This window comes from Elephas maximus, chromosome 17, assembly GCF_024166365.1.
Source record: "Elephas maximus indicus isolate mEleMax1 chromosome 17, mEleMax1 primary haplotype, whole genome shotgun sequence".
NCBI classification, from domain to species: Eukaryota; Metazoa; Chordata; class Mammalia; order Proboscidea; family Elephantidae; genus Elephas; species Elephas maximus.
Window position 1 is genome coordinate 67,226,649 of NC_064835.1, and position 20,348 is coordinate 67,246,996.

General features: G+C 41.5%; 1 protein-coding gene across 1 annotated transcript in view; it reads right to left on the reverse strand.

Annotated features, from left to right (window-relative positions):
* Positions 1-20,348, reverse strand: part of ANTXR1 (ANTXR cell adhesion molecule 1) — a 258,803-nt gene that overhangs the window by 222,826 nt on the left and 15,629 nt on the right. The window contains exons 2-3 of the mRNA XM_049856413.1: positions 4,585-4,656; positions 14-85 (exon numbers count right to left, since the gene is read on the reverse strand). Of these exons, the coding sequence (XP_049712370.1) occupies positions 14-85; positions 4,585-4,656 (144 nt within the window). The remainder of the gene's footprint in view (positions 1-13; positions 86-4,584; positions 4,657-20,348) is intronic.

Here is a 20,348-nt window from a genome sequence, read left to right on the forward strand (position 1 = left end):
GGAGCATCCTTACCTGTCTTCTGTTAGCTTCATTAAGGTTGTTCCTCGAGTAGAAAAGACGATGAAGGACATTCTTAGCTGTGGGCTGGAAAGGAAAAGAAACTCCATTAGCGCAGATAGAATGACACTGTGGAATGGCATTCTTTTCCAGAAGTCTGACTTATTCTTCCTGTAATATCATGGAGGCCAAAGCTGAGGACCTAGAATGGAAAGGAGGACTCCAAAGCTGGTGTCTCAAGTATTTACTCAGCAGAAGACTTAAAGCTGTGAACCAAAGAGAAGATCTGTTTTGTCTTCCGGGGGTCTGTTTCTGACTTGACATTGTTGGCCAAGAAGAGTTGATTACAAATAAGAAAGCCTAAATTCCTCACTGCTCTGTGCTCTGTTTGAACAAATGTGTCCCTAGGAAGGGAAAGATCTGCATGAGTGTCTATAAAAATGAGGACCCTGATAGACAAAATTTGACAGTGTCTCCACAGGTAGCCTGGTTTATCCTGTAATGAAGAGGTGTCTGAGGCAGTTACAGTGTGATGGCGGCAGCCATTAAGATCACACAATGAACTCCCTTTGCTAGGAAAATAGGATCTTCACCATCTTTTAATTTTTACTTGGCTTCCCAAGGAGGTTATCCTAAAAGGAGAGAATGTGCTCATCAGCCACAAGATTATCCATTCCACTTGGTATTTATACTTATCATAATTAATGAATAAATTGGCCTAGTTTTTTATGTCTGTGTCCAGGAGCTTTGTCAATATAAAATCCACATCCGAGGTGACAGGACTACTCTCAGTTGAGGACCAAACATGTTTCTCAGTTTGCAGGACGGACCGTCAGACCGAAGTGGATTCACCAGTGGAATGCTATCTTCTGGGGCTCTCTCTGGGTGGCCAGGTGGTTCATTCCTGATGGCATCCACCTATTTCTTCACATTGCAATAACCCTCATACCTAAGCTGGCTCTAAAACTTATCGTTTCCACATCCAAAAATGTTTCTCAAACCTGCTGCATTTTTTTCATCTCTTAGCTTAGGACCTTGTCCTCAGTCTCCTGCATCTGGCAATTGTTTCCCAGCTGATGTCCTTGCCTACCACCATTCCTTACACCAATTAATTCTCCAAACTGCTGCCAGAATTGTTTGCATAAAATATAAATCAGATCTTGTCACTTCTCTGCTGTAAACCCCTATTCCCCCAGGATAAAATCTACATTCATTATCATATGTTCAGTTCATCTTTGAAAACCCTTAGCATGGGGTTTAATACTTGGTAGGAGCTCGAGAGCTCAAGCAATAGCTGGTGAATTAAGCTCTGGGCTTTTGAAACCAAGCTCAGTTCTCTTTCCATGACACCAGGCTGCCTGCTAACTCCTCAGCAGTCCTGGGGCAGCTTGACACCATGTCTCAAATGATAATCATAATGATGAGACTAATGTAATAATGGGCAACCTTATTGAGTGCTTACTATGTGCCAGACACTAAGTGATCTACATGTATTATCTCATTCAACATGAAGCAACTTTGAGGTCGCTACTATTAGTATTCCTATTTTCCACAGAAAAATATTGAGGCCCTGAAAGATGAAGTAATTTAGCCAAGGTCACATGTAGGAGGGTGGTGGACTGCGGTTTGAAACCAAGCACTCTCATTCTAGAATTTGGGCCCTTAAACACTATGTTATACTGTCTCCCTGACATTGAGTTTAGCTCTGGAAAGAATAATGGTGGAAATGTAGGTCTCCGAGAGGCAACTGGGGACAAGAGTCTGGGCCGGAGACAGAATTTGAGATTTATCAACATACTGATGTGGGTAAAGGTGTTCAGAGAAAGAGTCAGCAGCAAGAAGGGAAGTGAGCCTAATACTGAACCAGCACCCACATTTCTTTAAAGGGGTGGTTAAGGCTCATGAGATGGAAGGAGAATCAAGAGCCAGTCGTCAAAAGAGCCAGAGAAGGAGAGAATTTCAAAAAGAGAGAAGTCTGAATCAAATGATGCCACTCTCTGCAGCAGAGTAAAGACTGAAAGGTGCTCATCGGATTTGTCCACTAGGATACCAAGTAAGGACCAAGCAGGAAGTTGGAGAGTGGAGATGAGGTCACATGGCAGTGGGTTAAGGAATGAGTTAGAAGTAAGGATACAAAGACAGTGAGTTTTCAAAGTCTCTTGAGTGAGAAATCAGTAACGAAACAGGGTGGTATCTACAGGAAGACAGATTGAGGAGAGTCATTGTCATCATTTTTAGGGGGATGAGGGGGAGGAGAGACTAGTTATCTGTAGACTGTTTTAGTCTGTAGACCATGGAGAAGGAGCCAGGGGAAAGGTAGAGGAAGATACAAGAGCAAAACAAATCCCTGGAGGAGAATGGAGAAGATGGGATAAAAAGAGATTAAATTGGAGAGGGAGGCCTTAAATGGGAGTGGCACGTGGCTCTCAGAGACTGTGAGAACTTGAGGAAAATCACTCTTGCTTGCCACTCTGTGGGTTTTCAGTGAACTAGGAGGTAAAGTCCTTCGCTAAGAGTCATGGGTGTGAGGTTGGGAGCTTGAAGAAAGTAGTGAGGAATGAGAATCTCTATTAGGAAAACAGGAAGAAGTCAGAACAAAGACAAATAAAAGGACTTGAAATTTCAAGGATCCCACTAAACTTAAAAATGATGTACGTGTATGGCATCAGCCACTGTTCCCTTCCCCCTATAGTACCAGCCGCCTATATTGTTTATTAAAATAAGTAATCATTCGTTTATTCAGAAATATTGATTGAGCATGTACTGTGTCAGGCACTATTATGGGCACTTGGGCTGCAGCAGTCAACAAAATACAGTCCCTGTCTCATGGAGTTTACATGCTCCACCCATAGGCAACAAGGACCAGAAGACACCACCAGAGAAATGTGCCCCGTGGTCTGGATTAAGCCATTTCAATTTCTCTGGTCCTTAGTTTCTTCATCTATAAAATGAGGAGATTGGACTAGGTGGTCTCTTAGTTCCCCTTCAGCTCTAACTAGCTAGTGAAGGGTCTGGAATTGCTAAAGGAACTGGGAAGGAGTGTTGAGTGCCCACTCTAAGCCCGACACTGGGCTATTTATTTAAACATGTTCTCTCTTATAATCCTTACGTGTAAATGTAGATTCAGCCAAGGCAACTAAATGGCCTATAGTTACACAATAGAACTTAGATTCAAACACACATCTGCCCAACTTCAAAGCCTTTTCTAGTAGACTTCCCTGCTTTGGAGGGAAGGGAAGACATGAAGGGCAAATGGAGACATGGCAGACACTGTCAAGCATCTGGAGGCAGAGTTTTTTATATCACTCCAAAAGACCAATGGATTAGGGAGCAGGAAAGGACATTCTGGCTCAAAGACGACTTTTTTTGAAAACCGTACTCGTTCAACAATTAGACTGTTTGCCGCAAAAGGCAGCAGTTTCTCAGCAGAGCAGTTCAAGTTGAGGGTTAGTGAATGCCTCTTAGGTTGGGAAGTTGTTCCTTTCAATTCTAAGTTTCTACGATTCTCTTAAGTATTTTTTAATACCACCCAGTTGTTTGTTCCTCTCCTTTCTTTGTACTTTAATCTCCCCTCTCTCCTCAGTATCTGTTTTCTCCCATCATCTGAGTATAGCTGCTTCCTGCTGCAGCTTCCAGTTTTTGGCATTGCAGAGAGGATGCCCTCTAACCCTTCCCTCCAATCAGGCCAGCAGGTATGAGTTGGGACCAGTAACTGAATTTGGAGGGAATACATTTATCATTACCCTCGGCCAGAGGACAGCCTGTATTCTGAGCTGAGGAACCTTATTCAAAGCAAAAGTTCATGGTTACTCATATCAGCTGGAAGGCTCCATGGAGGCCATCCAGCAAGGACTGGAGTTGTGTTAGAATGTATGATAATCAGATCAATTTTAGTAAAGACCTTGACAGTTTGCTCCAAGCACATCAGGAAAACTGTCACAGTCATGCTATCCCTTGACAGTTTCACAAAGGAAGGGCAAAATGACTTCCTTTCCTTTACTAATGGGTGTTCATTCTACTGGATATGACACAAAGCTAAGGTGACCAACTGTCTTGGTTTACCCAGGACCGAGAAGGCCCCCAAGATGTGAGACTTGGCAGTGTTAGAACCGGAACAGTCATGGACAAAAGTCCTAGTTCCCTGGAACTGAGGAATTTCCCAGGACATGGGACTGGCTGTGCTAAAACCAGGAAAGTCCTGGGCAAACTGGGGCAAGCTGGTCACCTTGCACATAGTCCAGCGAGAAGGTGCCAATGGCCCCACAGTGAGGCACTGTGAAAGAAACATGTTACAATGATCCTTTTACAGGAACGTATTCTTCAACCAGGGAGGGAGAAAGTTACAATTTTAGCTTTACAACCAAACCTGGCTCTTCCTGGAAACATAAGGCCAAAATTTACCCTCATATGTGGCAAAAAGTAAAACAAAGTAAATCGTTTCTGGCCCAAGGTCTGACAGTCCACTCTTGTCAAAAAAAAAAAAAAAAAAATTCCCAAAGTAGTTAGTAATTAGCAGAAGAGCAAACATGGTCTGGTTTTACTCAGGCAGAGAACAAGAAGTGAAACAGTTAAATAGTGTTTCTCACCTGATGAATTTATGGGCCAACTGCTCCACGAAGTAATAGATTTCATTCCAGTGGTGCAGCACGCTTCCTGATCTAGGAAAACAAAAGCAGATGCTGCTGAACGCAGTTCATTCATAAGTCTTTACCTTATATTATTTCTCTTCACAGCCTATTACTTTGCATCTGGCCGATCCATTAACTGGTGCAGAATCTGGAGCGTCTATAACTTGGGAAATTAATTATTTGAAAGGGTGTTTAGACTTTTTGTTAGAGCTCTTCAAAATTTTGCTGAAGAATTGCCCCCACTTCAGCTCTCTTTCTCCCCACCCTGCACACAAGCACATTCACATATTAGTTCCCAATCTTGTAGAAAGACAGTTATTTTCGTGCTATTTATATTACTCCCCTGGTTAGGGAAGAAACACCATTCCAATTCATTTCAATGAAGTTAACACAAACTAGATGCCCCCAAAGGAGCCCTTGGGTAGCGCAAATTGTTACTAGCTGAAAGGCTACTAAAGTTTCACAGTTCAAATCTACCCTGGGCACCTTGGAAGAAAGGCCTGGCAGTCTGCTTCTGAAATGCTATAGCCCTGATAATTCACTCTTTCTTTTGTTTTAAAACATTTAATTTTTACTGTTCCTCTACCTGGCTGACATGCAAAATTTATACATTTTTTTTGATGCTTGATATGGGGAGAGATCCAACAAATATCCTAGAGAAAAGTCTAGATCCATCTGGAAACTTTCTTGCTAATGAGTAGGTGCTGGGTTTCACAGATGCCAAGTTTTTTCAAGAAGACAATAAAATGAGAGATCTAAGACAAAACTGGAGGCAAGAGGACATTTACAAGCTGGTTTCTCCTACCCCACCTCTGCTCATATTTGCCCTGCCACCGTGGGTTTGTTGTTGCATATTTATAGATGATCATTCTTTATCCAATTATATAAGCTGTGACAAAAATATACCCCCTCTGAGTCACACTTGAGAGGTACACAGCTTGCTTCCTCAAGCACTGCAGGTTAACATCCCAACCTGTTGCCATCGAGTTGATTCTGACTTACAGTGACCCTGTGGGGCAGGGCTTCCAAGGTTGTAAAATCTTTACGGAAGCAGATGCCACATCGCTCTCCCCAGGAGTGGCTGGTGGGTTAGCAGTTGAGTGCTTCACCACTGAGCCACCACAGTTACTTTAAGGTTAACATTAAAAAAAAAAAAAAAAAAAACCAAACCCAGTGCCATCGAGTCGATTCCAACTCACAGAGACCCTATAGGACAGAGTAGAACTACCCGGTAGAGTTTCCAAGGAGCACCTGGCAGATTCGAACCGCCAACCCTTTGGTTAGCAGCTGTAGCGCTTAACCACGAAGCCACCAGGGTTTCCAAGGTTAACGTAGCCTCCTAATATTCTGGGAACTAAACTGGTTTTGTCTTCTCTGGGTTACCCTGAGACTTCAAGGGACCTCAGCTACTAAAGAGGCAGGGGGATATAGGGTTGTCTGAACCTGCACCTTTGAATCCCCATAGTACTGATTTCTCTGCCTTCTTAACCCGCACTTGCAAGCTCTGCCCCACTGCAAGATAAGCCATCCCTTAGAAAAGGACAAAAAAAAGAAAAAGGTATTGAGGTCTGTGGCAGCTGTTTACTGGTTTCAGCATGGGTATTGAACCCAAGTTCCCAGTAGCAGGAAGCCTGCTTACCTGGTGCCAGGTCTTCCCCCTGCCTCACTACCCATCAGCCACGGCTGGCCTTCCTGTTCCTGAATCCTAAATACCTCACCTACAAAAACACTTGGTGGGACTTCAGCCAGGCTCCTGCCCTTCTCCCACAGGAACAGATATGCAACTTGGACTTTCTGTCAAAGCATGCACATCTCATTGGCACTTTGACTTGTGAGCTGATTCCCTGGTTTGGATACTGCCTCAGTGGCTATTCCCAGAATAACCAGCCCAGGGTGGAGAGTCCATGTTCAGGCCATTGACTTCCTCTCAAACCTAAGTGGGCCCCTAGTCACACCCAGGAGGAGCACGGTGCTGGTTGGGGAAGTGACAGAGTAGCTCCAGTTGCAGCTTCTCTCCAATCTGAAACGTGTAAAATACCTCAGGGATCATGCCAATCTGTTTAAAAGTTGTTGTTGTTGGTTCCTATTGAGTCGATTCCAACTCATGGTGAACCCATGTGTGCAGAGTAGATCTGCTCCTATGGTTTCTGTGACTTTTTGGAAGCAAATTACCAGGCCTGTCTTCTGAGGTGCCTCTGGGTGGTTTCAAACCAACAACCTCTTGGCTAGTAGTCGAGCACTTAATCATTTGCGCCACCCAGGGACTCCTGTTTAAAAATTAATGGTCTTAAATCCTACCTATGGAGTCCTATGTTATCTTCAGGCAGTGAGGCTCATGCAAACATTGCTACCAAATCTCCAAGATGGAAATAAAAACTCCTTCTAAGCCCAAATATAAACAGTACAGGACTCTGTTGTAGACTTTTTTTTCCCCCCAGAATTGCTTTTAGCATGCAATTTCTGGGCAAACTATACTCACAGAGAGTTGTGCCCAGTTCTAGAAATCAGTGGATAGGAAAGGGCCTTGAAATTTGGGTCAATTAAGTTCTATCTCAAATGCAATTCTAGGCCCTGAAGTCTTCTCTGGGCCAGCGTGACATCAGGACAGTGTGTAGGGTCCAGGCCCCTCTTGGGACTTTATGTCTCTATCACAAGGGAAAACCTCAGCAAAATTTGGAATTCAAGCAGCCTCCCAGGAATTCTGCTTGAAGACAGTCCGGTAGAGTTCTCTTCTTGAAGATCCATTCAATAACTTGTTGTTGTTGTCACTAACTGCCAAGTCAGCCCCCAACTCCTGGAGACCCCATGCACAACAGAAGAAAATGATGCTGGTCCTGTACCATCCCCATGATCCCTTGTGACCTGGACCATTGTGATCCATATGGTTTTCATTGACTAATTTTTGGAAGTAGAGCTTTAGGCCTTTCTTCTTAAGTCATCTTAGCCTGGAAGCTCCCCATGAAACCTGTTCAGCATCATTGCAACACGCAAGCCTCCGCTGACAGACACTAATGATGTACCTTACGGGTGGGGTACACTGGCTAAGAATCAAACCTGGGTCTCCTGCATGGAAGGAGAGAATTTTACCCCTGAACTACCACTCCAATATACCTGGGTCCACTCAAAATCAGAGTCAGGGTCCTTTTACACCAACTTCTGTGACTTGGCTTTGGAGAAAGGTTCACTAGACCATGAGGCGACAAAGCCACCCAGACCTCACTGCTAGTCCCAGAAAAAGGTAACTGGTGGAGGCAGCCCCAGAGTTTCTTCTTTCTGCTTTATTTTTCCTGTGCCCTCTCCAGTGTGTGAAACATGGTAAGGAGTCAAAAGCTTTTTCTTACATTGCATTCACTGTGTGTTTCCAGCGAGGGATTTGGCAAACAACCTTGCATTTGCCCTCAATAATAGTGCTCACTCACCTCTAAGTGTCCAACATGCAAAGAGTAGGAGCAAAGTAAGAACTCTGAATCACGTTCTGATTTGTTGTCTGAAATACATTCTTTTGTGTTTATGAGAGTTTCCAAACCTCCCTGTGGTTAAGCTCCTTAGAAAACACAGGCTCTTTCCATTAGCCACACATACAACCAGAGTCAGAAAGAATCAAGTTGGCCAAATTGAGTTTAAGTGGCCCCCATTCTTTTGCACATGGGTTACAATATAATGAAAGGGAAAAAGAGCTCTCAGTTGGAGCCATCAGCCAGGAGTCTTTTAATTCTGGAAGAGCAGAGTAGCCCTAAGGATGGAAATGATAAAACTGTCCGTCCCTGCTTTTCCTTCACCCCACCCGGCTGAAGTCACTGATGTCTTTGGTGATCCACCCAGGTCCCCAGCCAATCCTGGGAGGATATGAATATGCTCAGCTGCTCAGGCGCCAGCAAGTGGGACCTGCTGTTAGTTCCGCTGTTGAAGGCCCACTTTTTTGTGCCCACTCCCTCCTCTCCCCAGCTCCTTTGTTGGCCTTCCCGTCCTTCCTCCAAGTCTCACCACTCGAACCAGATGCCACTGAGTCAGTTCCGACTCATGACAGCCCTGTGTGTGTCAGAGTAGAACTGTGCTCCACAGGGTTTTCCATAGCTGATTTTTCAGGCGCAGACCATTAGGCTGAGCTTGTTAACCATTTATACCACTCAGGGACTCTTCCTGGCCTCACACTGCACCCTAACTGGCTGGAGCCCCAATCCTGGCCCAGATCTTCAGCCCTTATCCTCCTCTACTGACTAGGGTCATAGTCAAGCATCCCTCCTGCTCTAAATGGCTGTCCTTGACTCTTGCTTCCATACCCACTTCTTCAGACACCAGTCCAGACCCAAACCAAGCTGCCGAGCGATGTGCTTTGAGTATGGGGTGACCCATCCTACTCAGTCTGTGTTGTGGAGACCCCAACCCTGGAGGCCCTGTTCCAAACCCACTGATTGGTGACAAATTCCTCCTTTAGTCAATCTAACTGATGGTTGTGAAACGATTTTTAAGCTGTAGAATGCAACCCATTAGTGATTTGGGAAATCAGTTGGGTGGGATAATGCCAACAACAACAATGAAAAAAAAAATAGAATATAAAAATCAGAATATATTGCATACACTAACAGGAAGTAATGTTATGTGAAACTTGCGGTCAATTTTGTGTAAGTATTATAAGTGTATTTCGTTAAGAAGTAAGGTACGTGTTTTCTTGTGGGTCATGGCCAAAATGATTTTGTGCCAAAATTTCTACCCCTTCCATCTGTACTCCTTCAGTTTTTTCCAACACACATATACACACACACACACACAGGCACGCAGTCAGTACTTCTGATACAAATTCAACACAAACTTGTCGCTGTGTTTGTTTTAGAAAAGATACCATTGGTTAATTTAACAAACAAAAAACAAAAAACTACTCGCCGTTGAGTCGACTCTGACTCATGGGAACCCCTGGTTTGTCAACGGTGCTCCATAGGGTTTTCCATGGCTGATTTTTTTGGAAGTAGATTACCAGGCCTTTCTTCCAAGGCAGCTCTGGGTAGACTCAAACTTCCAACCTGTCAGTTAGCAGCTAGGCCCCTTAACCGTTTGCAACACCTAGGGACCCCATTGATTAGTTACCCTCAAGGTATTTCCCATAAATGAAACACACAACTGTGGCTCCATTTCTGGATTCACAGAGAGGAGGCCCCAACAGCCACTTTGCACCCTGCGGAAAGATCAAAAGGGGATGGGCCGACATCGCTTGAGTGACCGTGGGTTTTATTACTTGGAAGGAAGTGAATTGGAATAAGGGCACCAAAGGAAAGGATTTGAAAATATTGTATTATAAAAGCAAGATTGTTCATTGTTGAAAATGTAAGGGCGGGGGGAAAGCACAGTAAAAGGAAGAAAGTAAAAATCACCCAGCATTTCATAGCTCAAAGATCACCATTGTTCACAGTGCAGTGACTCTATTTTCAGGCTTTTCCCCAGTATATACGCTTTGCATATTTATAGGATACAGTCCCTGCTCTTTTAACCTAATACTGTGATTATAAATAATTTTTCATTTCATTCAATAATCTTCTACAGCCTCACTTGTAATGTCCGCACTTCCTCCACTTTACAGATTCTTTGTTACTGGTATAATTCCTTTTCATACACAGGACTGCTTTCATGTTTTCATTATTTTAACAGCATTATGCTGGACCTTCTTGTAACAGAATCTTTACAGACGTAATGAGGGTAATATTTTGAAAGTTTAACTTTGCTTTTCTCTTTGGCATCTGCACAGACATGACCTAACACACCCAGGTCAGTCCCAGACACACATCTGCCAGGGGTTACAGCGGAGGGTGGGTATTAACTTCTTCCAGCAGTGACACAAAGAGGGGAAAAAAAAAAAACAAATTTAATATTTGAAATTCTAGACATGATTCTGCAGCAGGATAACAGGATGAATGCAAGGCCTTGTCCAAAGAGAGAAGATTTTCAAAGTTCCTTTAGCAGTTCCAGAACCAGACTTGGAGGGCACAGATAGCAATATGAGGAAGATAGAGTTTCCCCTTGTGTCAGTTGCTGAAGAAATCTGTGCATTAGGGCCCAGAGGAGTGACAGAGGACTAGAACTGCCCAGCCCTCCCCTCTGATACCTGAGAACATGAGAAGAGAAGAAGGATGAGGTACACCAGGGGGTATATAGGGGAAAAAAAAAACTTTTTTTTTTTTTTTTTGATCTCTGCTTGGGCCTCCAGAGATGCCAAGAGTGCGAGATTCATGTTTGGGTGTCAGGGAGGCCATCATCCTGCATACTGCCCCATATCAAGGTAAGCCAGGCTGTGCAATGTGCTTGAGCCAAAGTTTAGCTTTCTTCAGCCACTTTTGGTTCTTCTGGGCATGAATGGGGCTAGAAGCTCCCAGGCTGGGGGTAGGGGTGGCAGTGGTTCAGAATGCCATGCAGTTGAGAGCAAGTACACCAGCTGGGAGTTCATCTTGTTGAGGTGCAGATGCAGGGTGGATGCCCCAGGCAGGGCAGTTGAGGGCAGGCAGGGCCTCCCAGGAATCTCCACGGAGAGCCAGGCTCACCAATGAGTCCTCTCCGTGCTAAGTGAGACCCCTGGGGCACCAGCCAAAGCCACCAATGAGAATCGAAAATGCTGGCCAAGCGACCATGACCCGACCAGGGATGTTACTGTGGCTGCCAGGGAAACCAGAGGACACTATGTGGATCTGAGGTCCCCTTCACTCACGTGCCACAAAGGCACAGTAAGCCTCCCTCAAACACACATATATATGAACCAAAGAAGTGTTGGGGGGGGAGGCGCGGGAAAAACCCCAAAGGCTAAAATAACAATGCAGGACCTTTTGTTCAAAATTACTAAGAATTTAGAGATAGTGACAGCGGAGTATTCAATCAAGTGTGGGGCCCTTCGAAGTGCAGGCCTTGAACACAGGCTGCACACCCTTGAAGCCAGTCCTAGTATCAACATTCTTTGTCCGTTTTCTATTGGGGTGCAAATGTTTTCTTAGTCTAAGGGGCAGCAAACATTCTGTAAAGGACCAAACCCACTGTCATCGAGTCAATTCCGACTCACGGCGACTGTATAGGACAGAGTAGAACTGCCCCATAGCGTTTCCGAGGAGGAGCTGGTGGGTCCCAACTGCTGACTTTTTGGTACGCAGCTGAGCTTTTAAGCAGTGCGCCACGAGGGCACCTGGGCTGTACAGTCTCTGGAAATGACTCAACTCTGCCGTCATAGTGTGAAAGCAGCCATAGGCAGTACACCAACAAGTGAGCATGGCTATGTTCCAATAAAATATCATTTACAGAGCAGGCAGCTGTTCACAGTGTGCCAACCTCTTGTTTTTATTGATTCTTAAATTCATTGTCATGTTTCCCCATGACAAGATAATATAAAAATTTATATTTCTTTCTGGTAGCTGAAGTTCTAGTGTACTTTTGTTATTCATTTCCTGTTATTTATTGCTGAGAAGGTAGACTGGAAAAATTGTGCCTTGGGATATATATTGAGGCATTCTTTGTGACCTAATAAATATTTCATGGGCATTTGAAAGGAAATTTTATTCTCTGTGGGGTATAATGTTCAAAATACACTTATTAAATCAATCTCATTAATTATTATTCATATCCTCTATATCTTTTGAACTCTTGAGTATTCAGAGATGTCTTTTCAGATTCTGCTGAGATAACAATGTTTTTTATGTTCTGAGATCAAAATAAGTGTGAGTTATCATAATACATATCCTAAACATTGAAGCACTTGTATTCCTAGGATAAATTCTACCTAGTCTTGGTATATTCTTCTTCTATTACACTGTGCATTTTGTTTTAATGATGTTTAATTTAGGATTTAAAGCTTTGATTCAAAAGTTGGTTAGAAGTTTTGCATATGAACATGTTATCTTTGGTAAATAACCGATATCACATACATGCTAGCTTCCTAAAATGAAGGGGGAAACTCTCCATCTTTTTCTGTTTTCTGCAAGAGTTTAGCTAGTATTGACATCTTCTGTTCCTTGAAGATTTGGGGAAAACTCGGTGGCGTAATGGTCAAGAGCTATGGCTGCTAACCAAAAGGTTGGCAGTTCGAATCCACCAAGGTATTCCTTGAAAACTCTATGGGGCTGTTCCACTTTGCCCTATAGGGTCACTATGAGTCGGAATTGACTTGACAGGAATGGGTACAGGTTTTGAAGATTTGATAGAATTTTCCTTGAAATGAACTGGCCCAAGACCAAAGGACCTTCTCCTAAGGATAAATGAATCCCCTCAAATACTCAGATTCTATGGGTGCAGAGCAAAATCTAAAAGACTGAGCATTTCACCTAAAGAGATTTTAAACAGTTACCACACTGGACTATTATTATTACCTTGGTTCAAAATTCAGGGACATTCCCCCCTCTTACTACCCAGTAGGTGGACTTGAGTGGAGGAAAGGAGAAATTTGGGAGCTAAAAATAAACTACATTTATAATTATTTCTTTAAATATTTTGGATTTAAAAAAAAAATCTTTGAAGCTATATGTCTCTGTCAACATCAGTAATGAAATAGTATCTATGAGCTTCTCCTACATCCCAGATTTGGGTTACATCACCTGGAATTTGAGTTTCAAATTATTTTGTTTAAATTTTTCATTTTCTCTTGTGAGAATCCATTTTTTTAAAATAATTTTTATTGTGCTTTAAGTGCAAGTTTACAAATCAAGTCAGTTTCTCACATAAAAACTTATATATACCTTACTACATACTCCCAATTACTCTCCCCTCAATGAGACAGTCTGCTGCCTCCTTCCAGTCTCTCTTTTCGTGACCGTTTTGCCAGCTTCTAACCCCTCTATCCTCTTATCTCCCCTCCAGATAGGAGATGCCAACATAGTCTCAAGTGTCCACCTGATCCAAGCAGCTCACTTCTCACCAGCATCCCTCTCCAACCCATTGCCTAGTCCAATCCATGTCTGAAGAGTTGGTTTTGGGAATGGTTCCTGTCCTGGGCCAACAGAAGGTCTGGGAGCCATGACTGCCAGGGTCCTTCCAGTCTCAGTCGGACGATTAAGTCTGGTCTTTTTATGAGAATTTGGGGTCTGCACCCCACTGCTCTCCTGCTCCCTCAGGGGTTCTCTGTTGTGTTCCCCGTCAGGGCAGTCATCGGTTGTGGCCGGGCACCATCTAGTTCTTCTGGTCTCAGGATGATGTAGTCTCTGGTTCATGTGGCCCTTTCTGTTTCTTGGGCTCGTAAATACCTTGTCCTTGGTGTTCTTCATTCTCCTTTGATCCAGGTGGGTTGAGACTCATTGATGCATCTTAGACGGCTGCTTGTTAGCATTTAAGACACCAGACGCCACTCTTTAAAGTGGGATGCAGAATGTTTTCTTAATAGATTTTATTTTGCCAATTGACTTAGATGTCCCCTGAAACCATGGTCCCCAAACCCCTGCCCCTGTTTCGCTGACCTTCGAAGCATTCACTTTATTCTTGAAACTTCTTTGCTTTTGGTTTAGTCCAGTTGTGCTGACCTCCCCTGTACTGAGTGTTGTCCTTCCCTTCCCCTAAAGTAGTTCTTATTTACTATCTAATTAGTGAATACCCCTCTCCCGCCCTCCCTTCCTCCCCCCTCTTGTAACCACAAAAGAATGTTTTCTTCTCAGTTTAAACTATTTCTCAAGTTCTTATAATAGTGGTCTTATATAATATTTGTCCTTTTGCAACTGACTAATTTCACTCAGCATAATGCCTTCCAGGTTCCTCCATGTTATGAAAAGTTTCACAGAGAGAATCCATTCTTAAAGTTTCAAATTTTGCTCCACAGCTTCACTTATAACCTTATGATTTATTAACTTTTCTGCTGCCTTTTTTTTTTTCTGTTGCCTTTACTTTCTTCTGTTTCTTTTATACCATATCTTTTTCTCATACTTTATTTCAAATACATTTCCCATTTTGATGTCAGTGTTTTCAAGCCAGTTTTTCCGGTAACGGTATGTGGATGGTATGGATGGTACACATTTTGAATTTTTGCAGGTCTGAGAAAACCTGGTTAAGGAATTTAAGAATCACATTTTATTTTTACTCAAGACTATAATTATTAGGGTTTTTTTTTGAGCTTTAATGCTGCAGATAAAAAAAGATTAAATGTCCGTCTGAGTCTCTTTTTTTATTTTTTGGGAAAGCCTATTTTTTCAGTTTTGTAAGAATGTAGACTTTTCTATTCTTAGATTTCAGGAATTTATCTAAGATTGTTTAAGTTGTGGATACTTTTAAAAGATTAATTAGGCCCAATATTTGGTAAATCCTCTAGATCTGAAGACTCCAATCTTCCTGCAGCTCAGAAATAATTAACCTCATATTATTGTATCTCTTATAAGTGTTCTCTTCTTTCTTTCTAGAATTCTTATTGTATATATATTGAATATTCAGCTCCTGACCTTTGTATCGGAAACCCTGGTGGCGTAGTGGTTAAGTGCTATGGCTGCTAACCAAAAAGTTTGCAGTTTGAATCCACCAGGTGCTCCTTGGAAACTATGAGGCAGTTCTACTCTGTCCTATAGGGTCACTATGAGTCAGAATCGACTCGACAGCAGTGGGTTTTAACCTCTGTATTACTTATCTCTTATCTCATAATTTTAATTTCTGTACTCTTTCTGGAAATCCTGGTGGCGTAGCAGCTAAGTGCTATGGCTGCTAACCTAAATGTCGGCAGTTCAAATCTGCCAGGCGCTCCTTGGAAACTATGAGGCAGTTCTCTCTGTCCTGTAGGGTCGCTATGAGTCAGAATCGACTCGATGGCAATGGTTTTAACGGGTTTATACTCTTTCTGCTTGAGTTCTGGGAAGGCTTCTCAAATATGTCTTTAGATGAACTGAGTATAATTTCTGCAATATTCCATGCTGTGGTCATTGCTTCCAATGGATTTGAATATTCAGAAATTTGGTATTTTCTCTCCAAACGCCTTATTTTCATGACAGACTGCTCTTGTTTACTGATGCAGTATCATCTGCTGAGAAAATCAACTAGACTTATGTGTTTATTTAAATGGCTTCAATGGTCACTGCCACTTCTTTTATATAATTACTATAAAGTATTTTTAAACCTTGATTCATTTTTTGATTAAGTTCCTGAAGAAAATTATCTCTACTTCCCTTCCCAGAAAAATCTGTATCTATCCGAAAATATCTTTCTATTTTCTTCACATATAAATGGCATCTTGGCCAGGTATAACATTTTAGGTCATACATTTTATCCATGAAATTTCTTCCTCATTTAATGTTGCAGAGCTTTGTAGGTAATATATGCTTTCACTTCTTTTATAAAATCTTCCTTTTGTTCTTGAAATTAAATATTTTCATCAGGAAATGTCTACGTATTAGTCCTTTTTAATGAATTAATTAACTTTGATTTTTGCTTAATGAGCCCATACAATCTGCATTTTCAGGTTGTCTTAAATCAGAAAAGTTCTCTTCTATTAAATCTTTAAATATTTCTCCTAGGCTATTCTTTAACAACCCAAATTATCTGGTATTTTGAATATCTATTTTGTCATTCATATTTATCATTTTCTCTCTTATCACTTTTACCAATCTGCATTTTTCTCTTCAAATTGTGATAATTTCTCAAACATGTCCTCATCATTTATTTCATTTTCTGCATTGTCCGTTCTGCTTTTTGCTGCTTCTCACGACTATAAAATTTTTCCAGATTTTTTAATATTTCCTTAACTGTTCAAGCTCCCTTGCTGTCTCATTTTATATTTTATCCCTTGCTTTAATTTCATTGAAAACATAAAATACCTGGCACTAAAACTGACCTCTTTTCCTGTTGAAAACATTTTCCGTATATATGCTGTTCTTTCACCTAAAGAATTTTGTCTGATCACTTATTTTAAGTTAATAAAAATTTGTAGGTCTTATTTTCATCCTTGAATGTGGTAAGGTGTATCAGGGCCTAGTATTTGCTTCCCAAATACTATTTTTTATTTTATTTTTTACTTTTTTGCAACTTCTTAAGCTTATAAACTTCTCTTCATCTGGGGAAAGAGAAATGGGTCTCAATGGATAAAGTAAGCTTATGTTATTGCTTCATCAATAATGGAGAGTAGGGAATGGATTAGACCCTGGTTGTTTTCCACAAACCAATTTCATTCTTATGAGGTTTGTTTGCTTTATACCACCTTTTGCTTTCCATATGTAGGGCTTGTCTTGGCCTGGTCTGTACTCCAAGTTCGCGTTGTGTTGTATCTGGCCTCATTTCCGATCTCTATTGCATCAGAGAAGTTTCACATAATTAAAGACAGAACTTTGCCATTTCCCTGAAAACCAAGGATTTATGGGAAGGCTCATCAGCTTAGGACAGAATTACTATCATGAAGATGGGCTCTCTTTTGGCTTAATTTCCCCTTTGACGGCCCAGTGACTGATTCTGTATAAGGCTTATGCACAATGGCAGCAAGGCTCCAAGGGGATGGTCCTCATCTCTCTCATGTCCCACCCTTGACTTCAACACTCACTTCCAGATTTGGGATTGCTCATGGGGCTCTTCCAGAATCTTCCTCTACATGTTTTTAGTACTTGGCAACATAGTTGATAGTAGGCCCTGGCTGACTTCCTTCAAACTCAGTTCATGAGCTTTGTTTCTTTGTCAGTGTCACCCATCCTAAGTCCCTGGACCTCCTTACCACTCTCTTTTTTTAGGGGTGAGACAGTTTTAGATAGCAGTGAGGGAAAGCGGTGAGGGAGCAGCTGGGTGTGTATGCACAGCTTCTTTTTCAGAGGCATAAACAAAATTACTTTACTTTCTCACCCCCCCCAGTAAGCCCCTGAGTTCATTAAATTTTAGTTTCTGCACCTATGATGCCTCCAAACAGCACTTCTGAATGTCACCAATGCCTTTCTTTCTGCTAAAGCTTATGTCCTTTTCTCAGTTCTCAACCTGCTGGACTTATTTAGAGTATGCCATGTATTGATTCTGCAAACAGATATTTGAATGCATGGTAGGTCTTTCTGAATCTCTAGAGAGTAATAATGATAACACTTGACATTTATTAAGTACTTAATAAGCAACAGGCACCGTGCTGAACATTTTACATTCACTGCCATTTAATAATAATAAACCCATTGCCATCAAGTTGATTCGGACTCATAGTGACCCTATAGGTCTGAGCAGAACTGCCCCTAGGGTTTCCAAGGAGCTGCTGGTGGATTTGAACTGCCAACTTTTTGGTTAGTAGCCAAGCTCTTAACCACTACGCTACCAAGGCTGCTTAATGATAATAGTTAACATTTACTAAGCACTTCCTAGGTGACCAGTTCTATTCTGAGCACTTTGTATGTGTTAATTCATTTAATGCTAACAATAATCCCATGTGATAACCAAAAAAAAAAAAAACAAAAACCAAACCCACTGCCGTCGAGTCGATTCCGACTCATAGAGACCCTACAGGACTGAGTAGAACTGCCCCATAGGGTTTCCAAGGAGAGCTGGGCGGATTCGAACTGCTGACCTTTTTGTTAGCAGCTGTAGCACTTAACCAATACGCCACCAGGGTTTTCTATCCCATGTGATAGATACTATTATTATCCCCTTTTTATGGATGAGGAAACTGAGTTAACAGAGAGGTTATGTAACTTGCTCAAAAGCAGACAGCTGTTAAGTGGTAGGGTTGAGATTTGATCCCAGGTGGTCTAGCCCTAGAATCCACGCTCTTCAAAATCATGCTCTAGAGTCCCCTTTGTGGCATTTAAAGCTGTGTTTTAACCACTATGTGACACTGCCGCCGCAGGGAGGAGTCAGGAAATACACAATTACGATTCGTGGCGTTAGGTGCTAGGACAGTAAGAAACTGTACAGAATTCCACAAACTGTTATGGAAATCTGGGAGTAGGGATACAAGGAAAGGCTTAAAATTGGGGCAATTTAATTAAAATGGACAACCAATTCAGCACTCTTGATTAAAAAAAAATTTTTTTTTTTTTAATCAAGAGTGTTTTTAATCAAGAGTACTGAATTAGTTGTCCATTTTAATACAGCAAAGTGTACAAGGGATTTCTCCTGCTTCTCCTGTTTGGCCTTTAGTCCTCTCCCCTTTTATTTCTTTGATTTGTCTTTTATGATAGTTAATAATCAGGATGGCCATGTAATTTAACATCCAAACTACGACTCTTTTGAGAGTAAAAAAGGAAGCTACTAACAATTATACTGGCCAACAGCCTTCTTTACAAAAATGGAAAAACCCATCTTCAACTTCATATGGAATGGCAAGAGATCCCTAAAGCAATGGTGAAAGAGAAGAACAAAGGAGGAGGACCCACACTTCCTGACTGTAAAATATATTATGAAAAAAAAAAAAAGAAATTTTTTTTTTTTAATACAGCTACAGTAATCAAAACAGCCTGGTAACAACAGACACATACACAAATGGAATAGAAAAGAGTCCAGAAATAAACTCACACATTTGTGGTCAAGAGATTTTTGACAGAAGAGCCCTGGTAGTCCAGTGGTTACAACACTTAGCTTGTAACTGAAAGGGCAGTGGTTTGAACCAACCAGCTGCTCCACAGGAGAAAGATGTGGCAGCCTGCTTCCATAAAGATTACAGCTTTGGAAACGCTATGGGGCAGTTCTACTCTGCCCTACAGGGTCCCCATGAGTCAGAATCGACTTGATGGCAATGGGTTTTGACTTTTGATAAGGGTGATAAGTCCATTCTATGGGGAAAAAGGAGTTTCTTCAATAAATGGTGTTGGGAAAACTGAATTCCCAATGCAGAAAAATGAAACAGGATCCATACCTCTCACCATACACAAAAACAAATTGAAAATGGATTAAGGACCTAAATGTGCAATCTAAAACCGTAACATTCTTAGAAGACAATGCAGAAGCAATGCTGTTGGGCCTAGCTTTTAACAATACATTATCTAATATAATAACAAAAGCACAAACAGTGAAAGAAAAATAAACAGGACCTTATAAAAATTACAAAATTTTGTTTATCAAAAGACTTTGGCAAAAAGGTGAAAAGACAAGCTACTGACTGGGAGAATATGTTTAGAAACCATATATCCAATAAGAATCTAATGACCAAAATATACATGAAACTTCAAAAACTTAACAACAAAAAGACAAATAACCCAATCATAAAACAAGCAAAGGAATAGACATTTCACCAGTGAGGACACTCACATAGCCACCAAACACATGAAAAGATGCTCAACGTCATTAGCCATCAGAAAAATGCAAATCAAAACCACAATGAAATACCATTTCACTTCCACAAGGGTGGCTAAGATAAAAGAAAGAAAACCAAAAACAACAAATGTTGGAGAAGATGTGGGGATATTGGAACCCTTATCCATTGCTGGTAGGACTGCAAAATGGTACAGCCATTGTGGAAAACAGAGTGGTGTTCCTCAAAAAACTAAAAGTAGAACTATCATATGACCTAGCAATTCAGCTCCTAGGTATATACTCACAAAGCTTGAAAGCAGAGGCTCAAACAGAGACTTGTACACCAATGTTCATCGCGGCACTATTCACAATAGCCAGAAGGCGGAAACAGCCTAAATGCCCATCACCAGATGAATGGAAAAACAAAATGTGGTACATACATACAATGGAATACTACCCAGCCAGTAGGAAAAATGAAGTCTTGACACACGCTACAATATGGATGGAGCTTGAAGATATTATGCTGAATGAAATAAGTCAACCACAAAAGGATAAATATTGTACGACCTCACTTATTTAAAAAGACAAGAAAAAGGAAATGTATA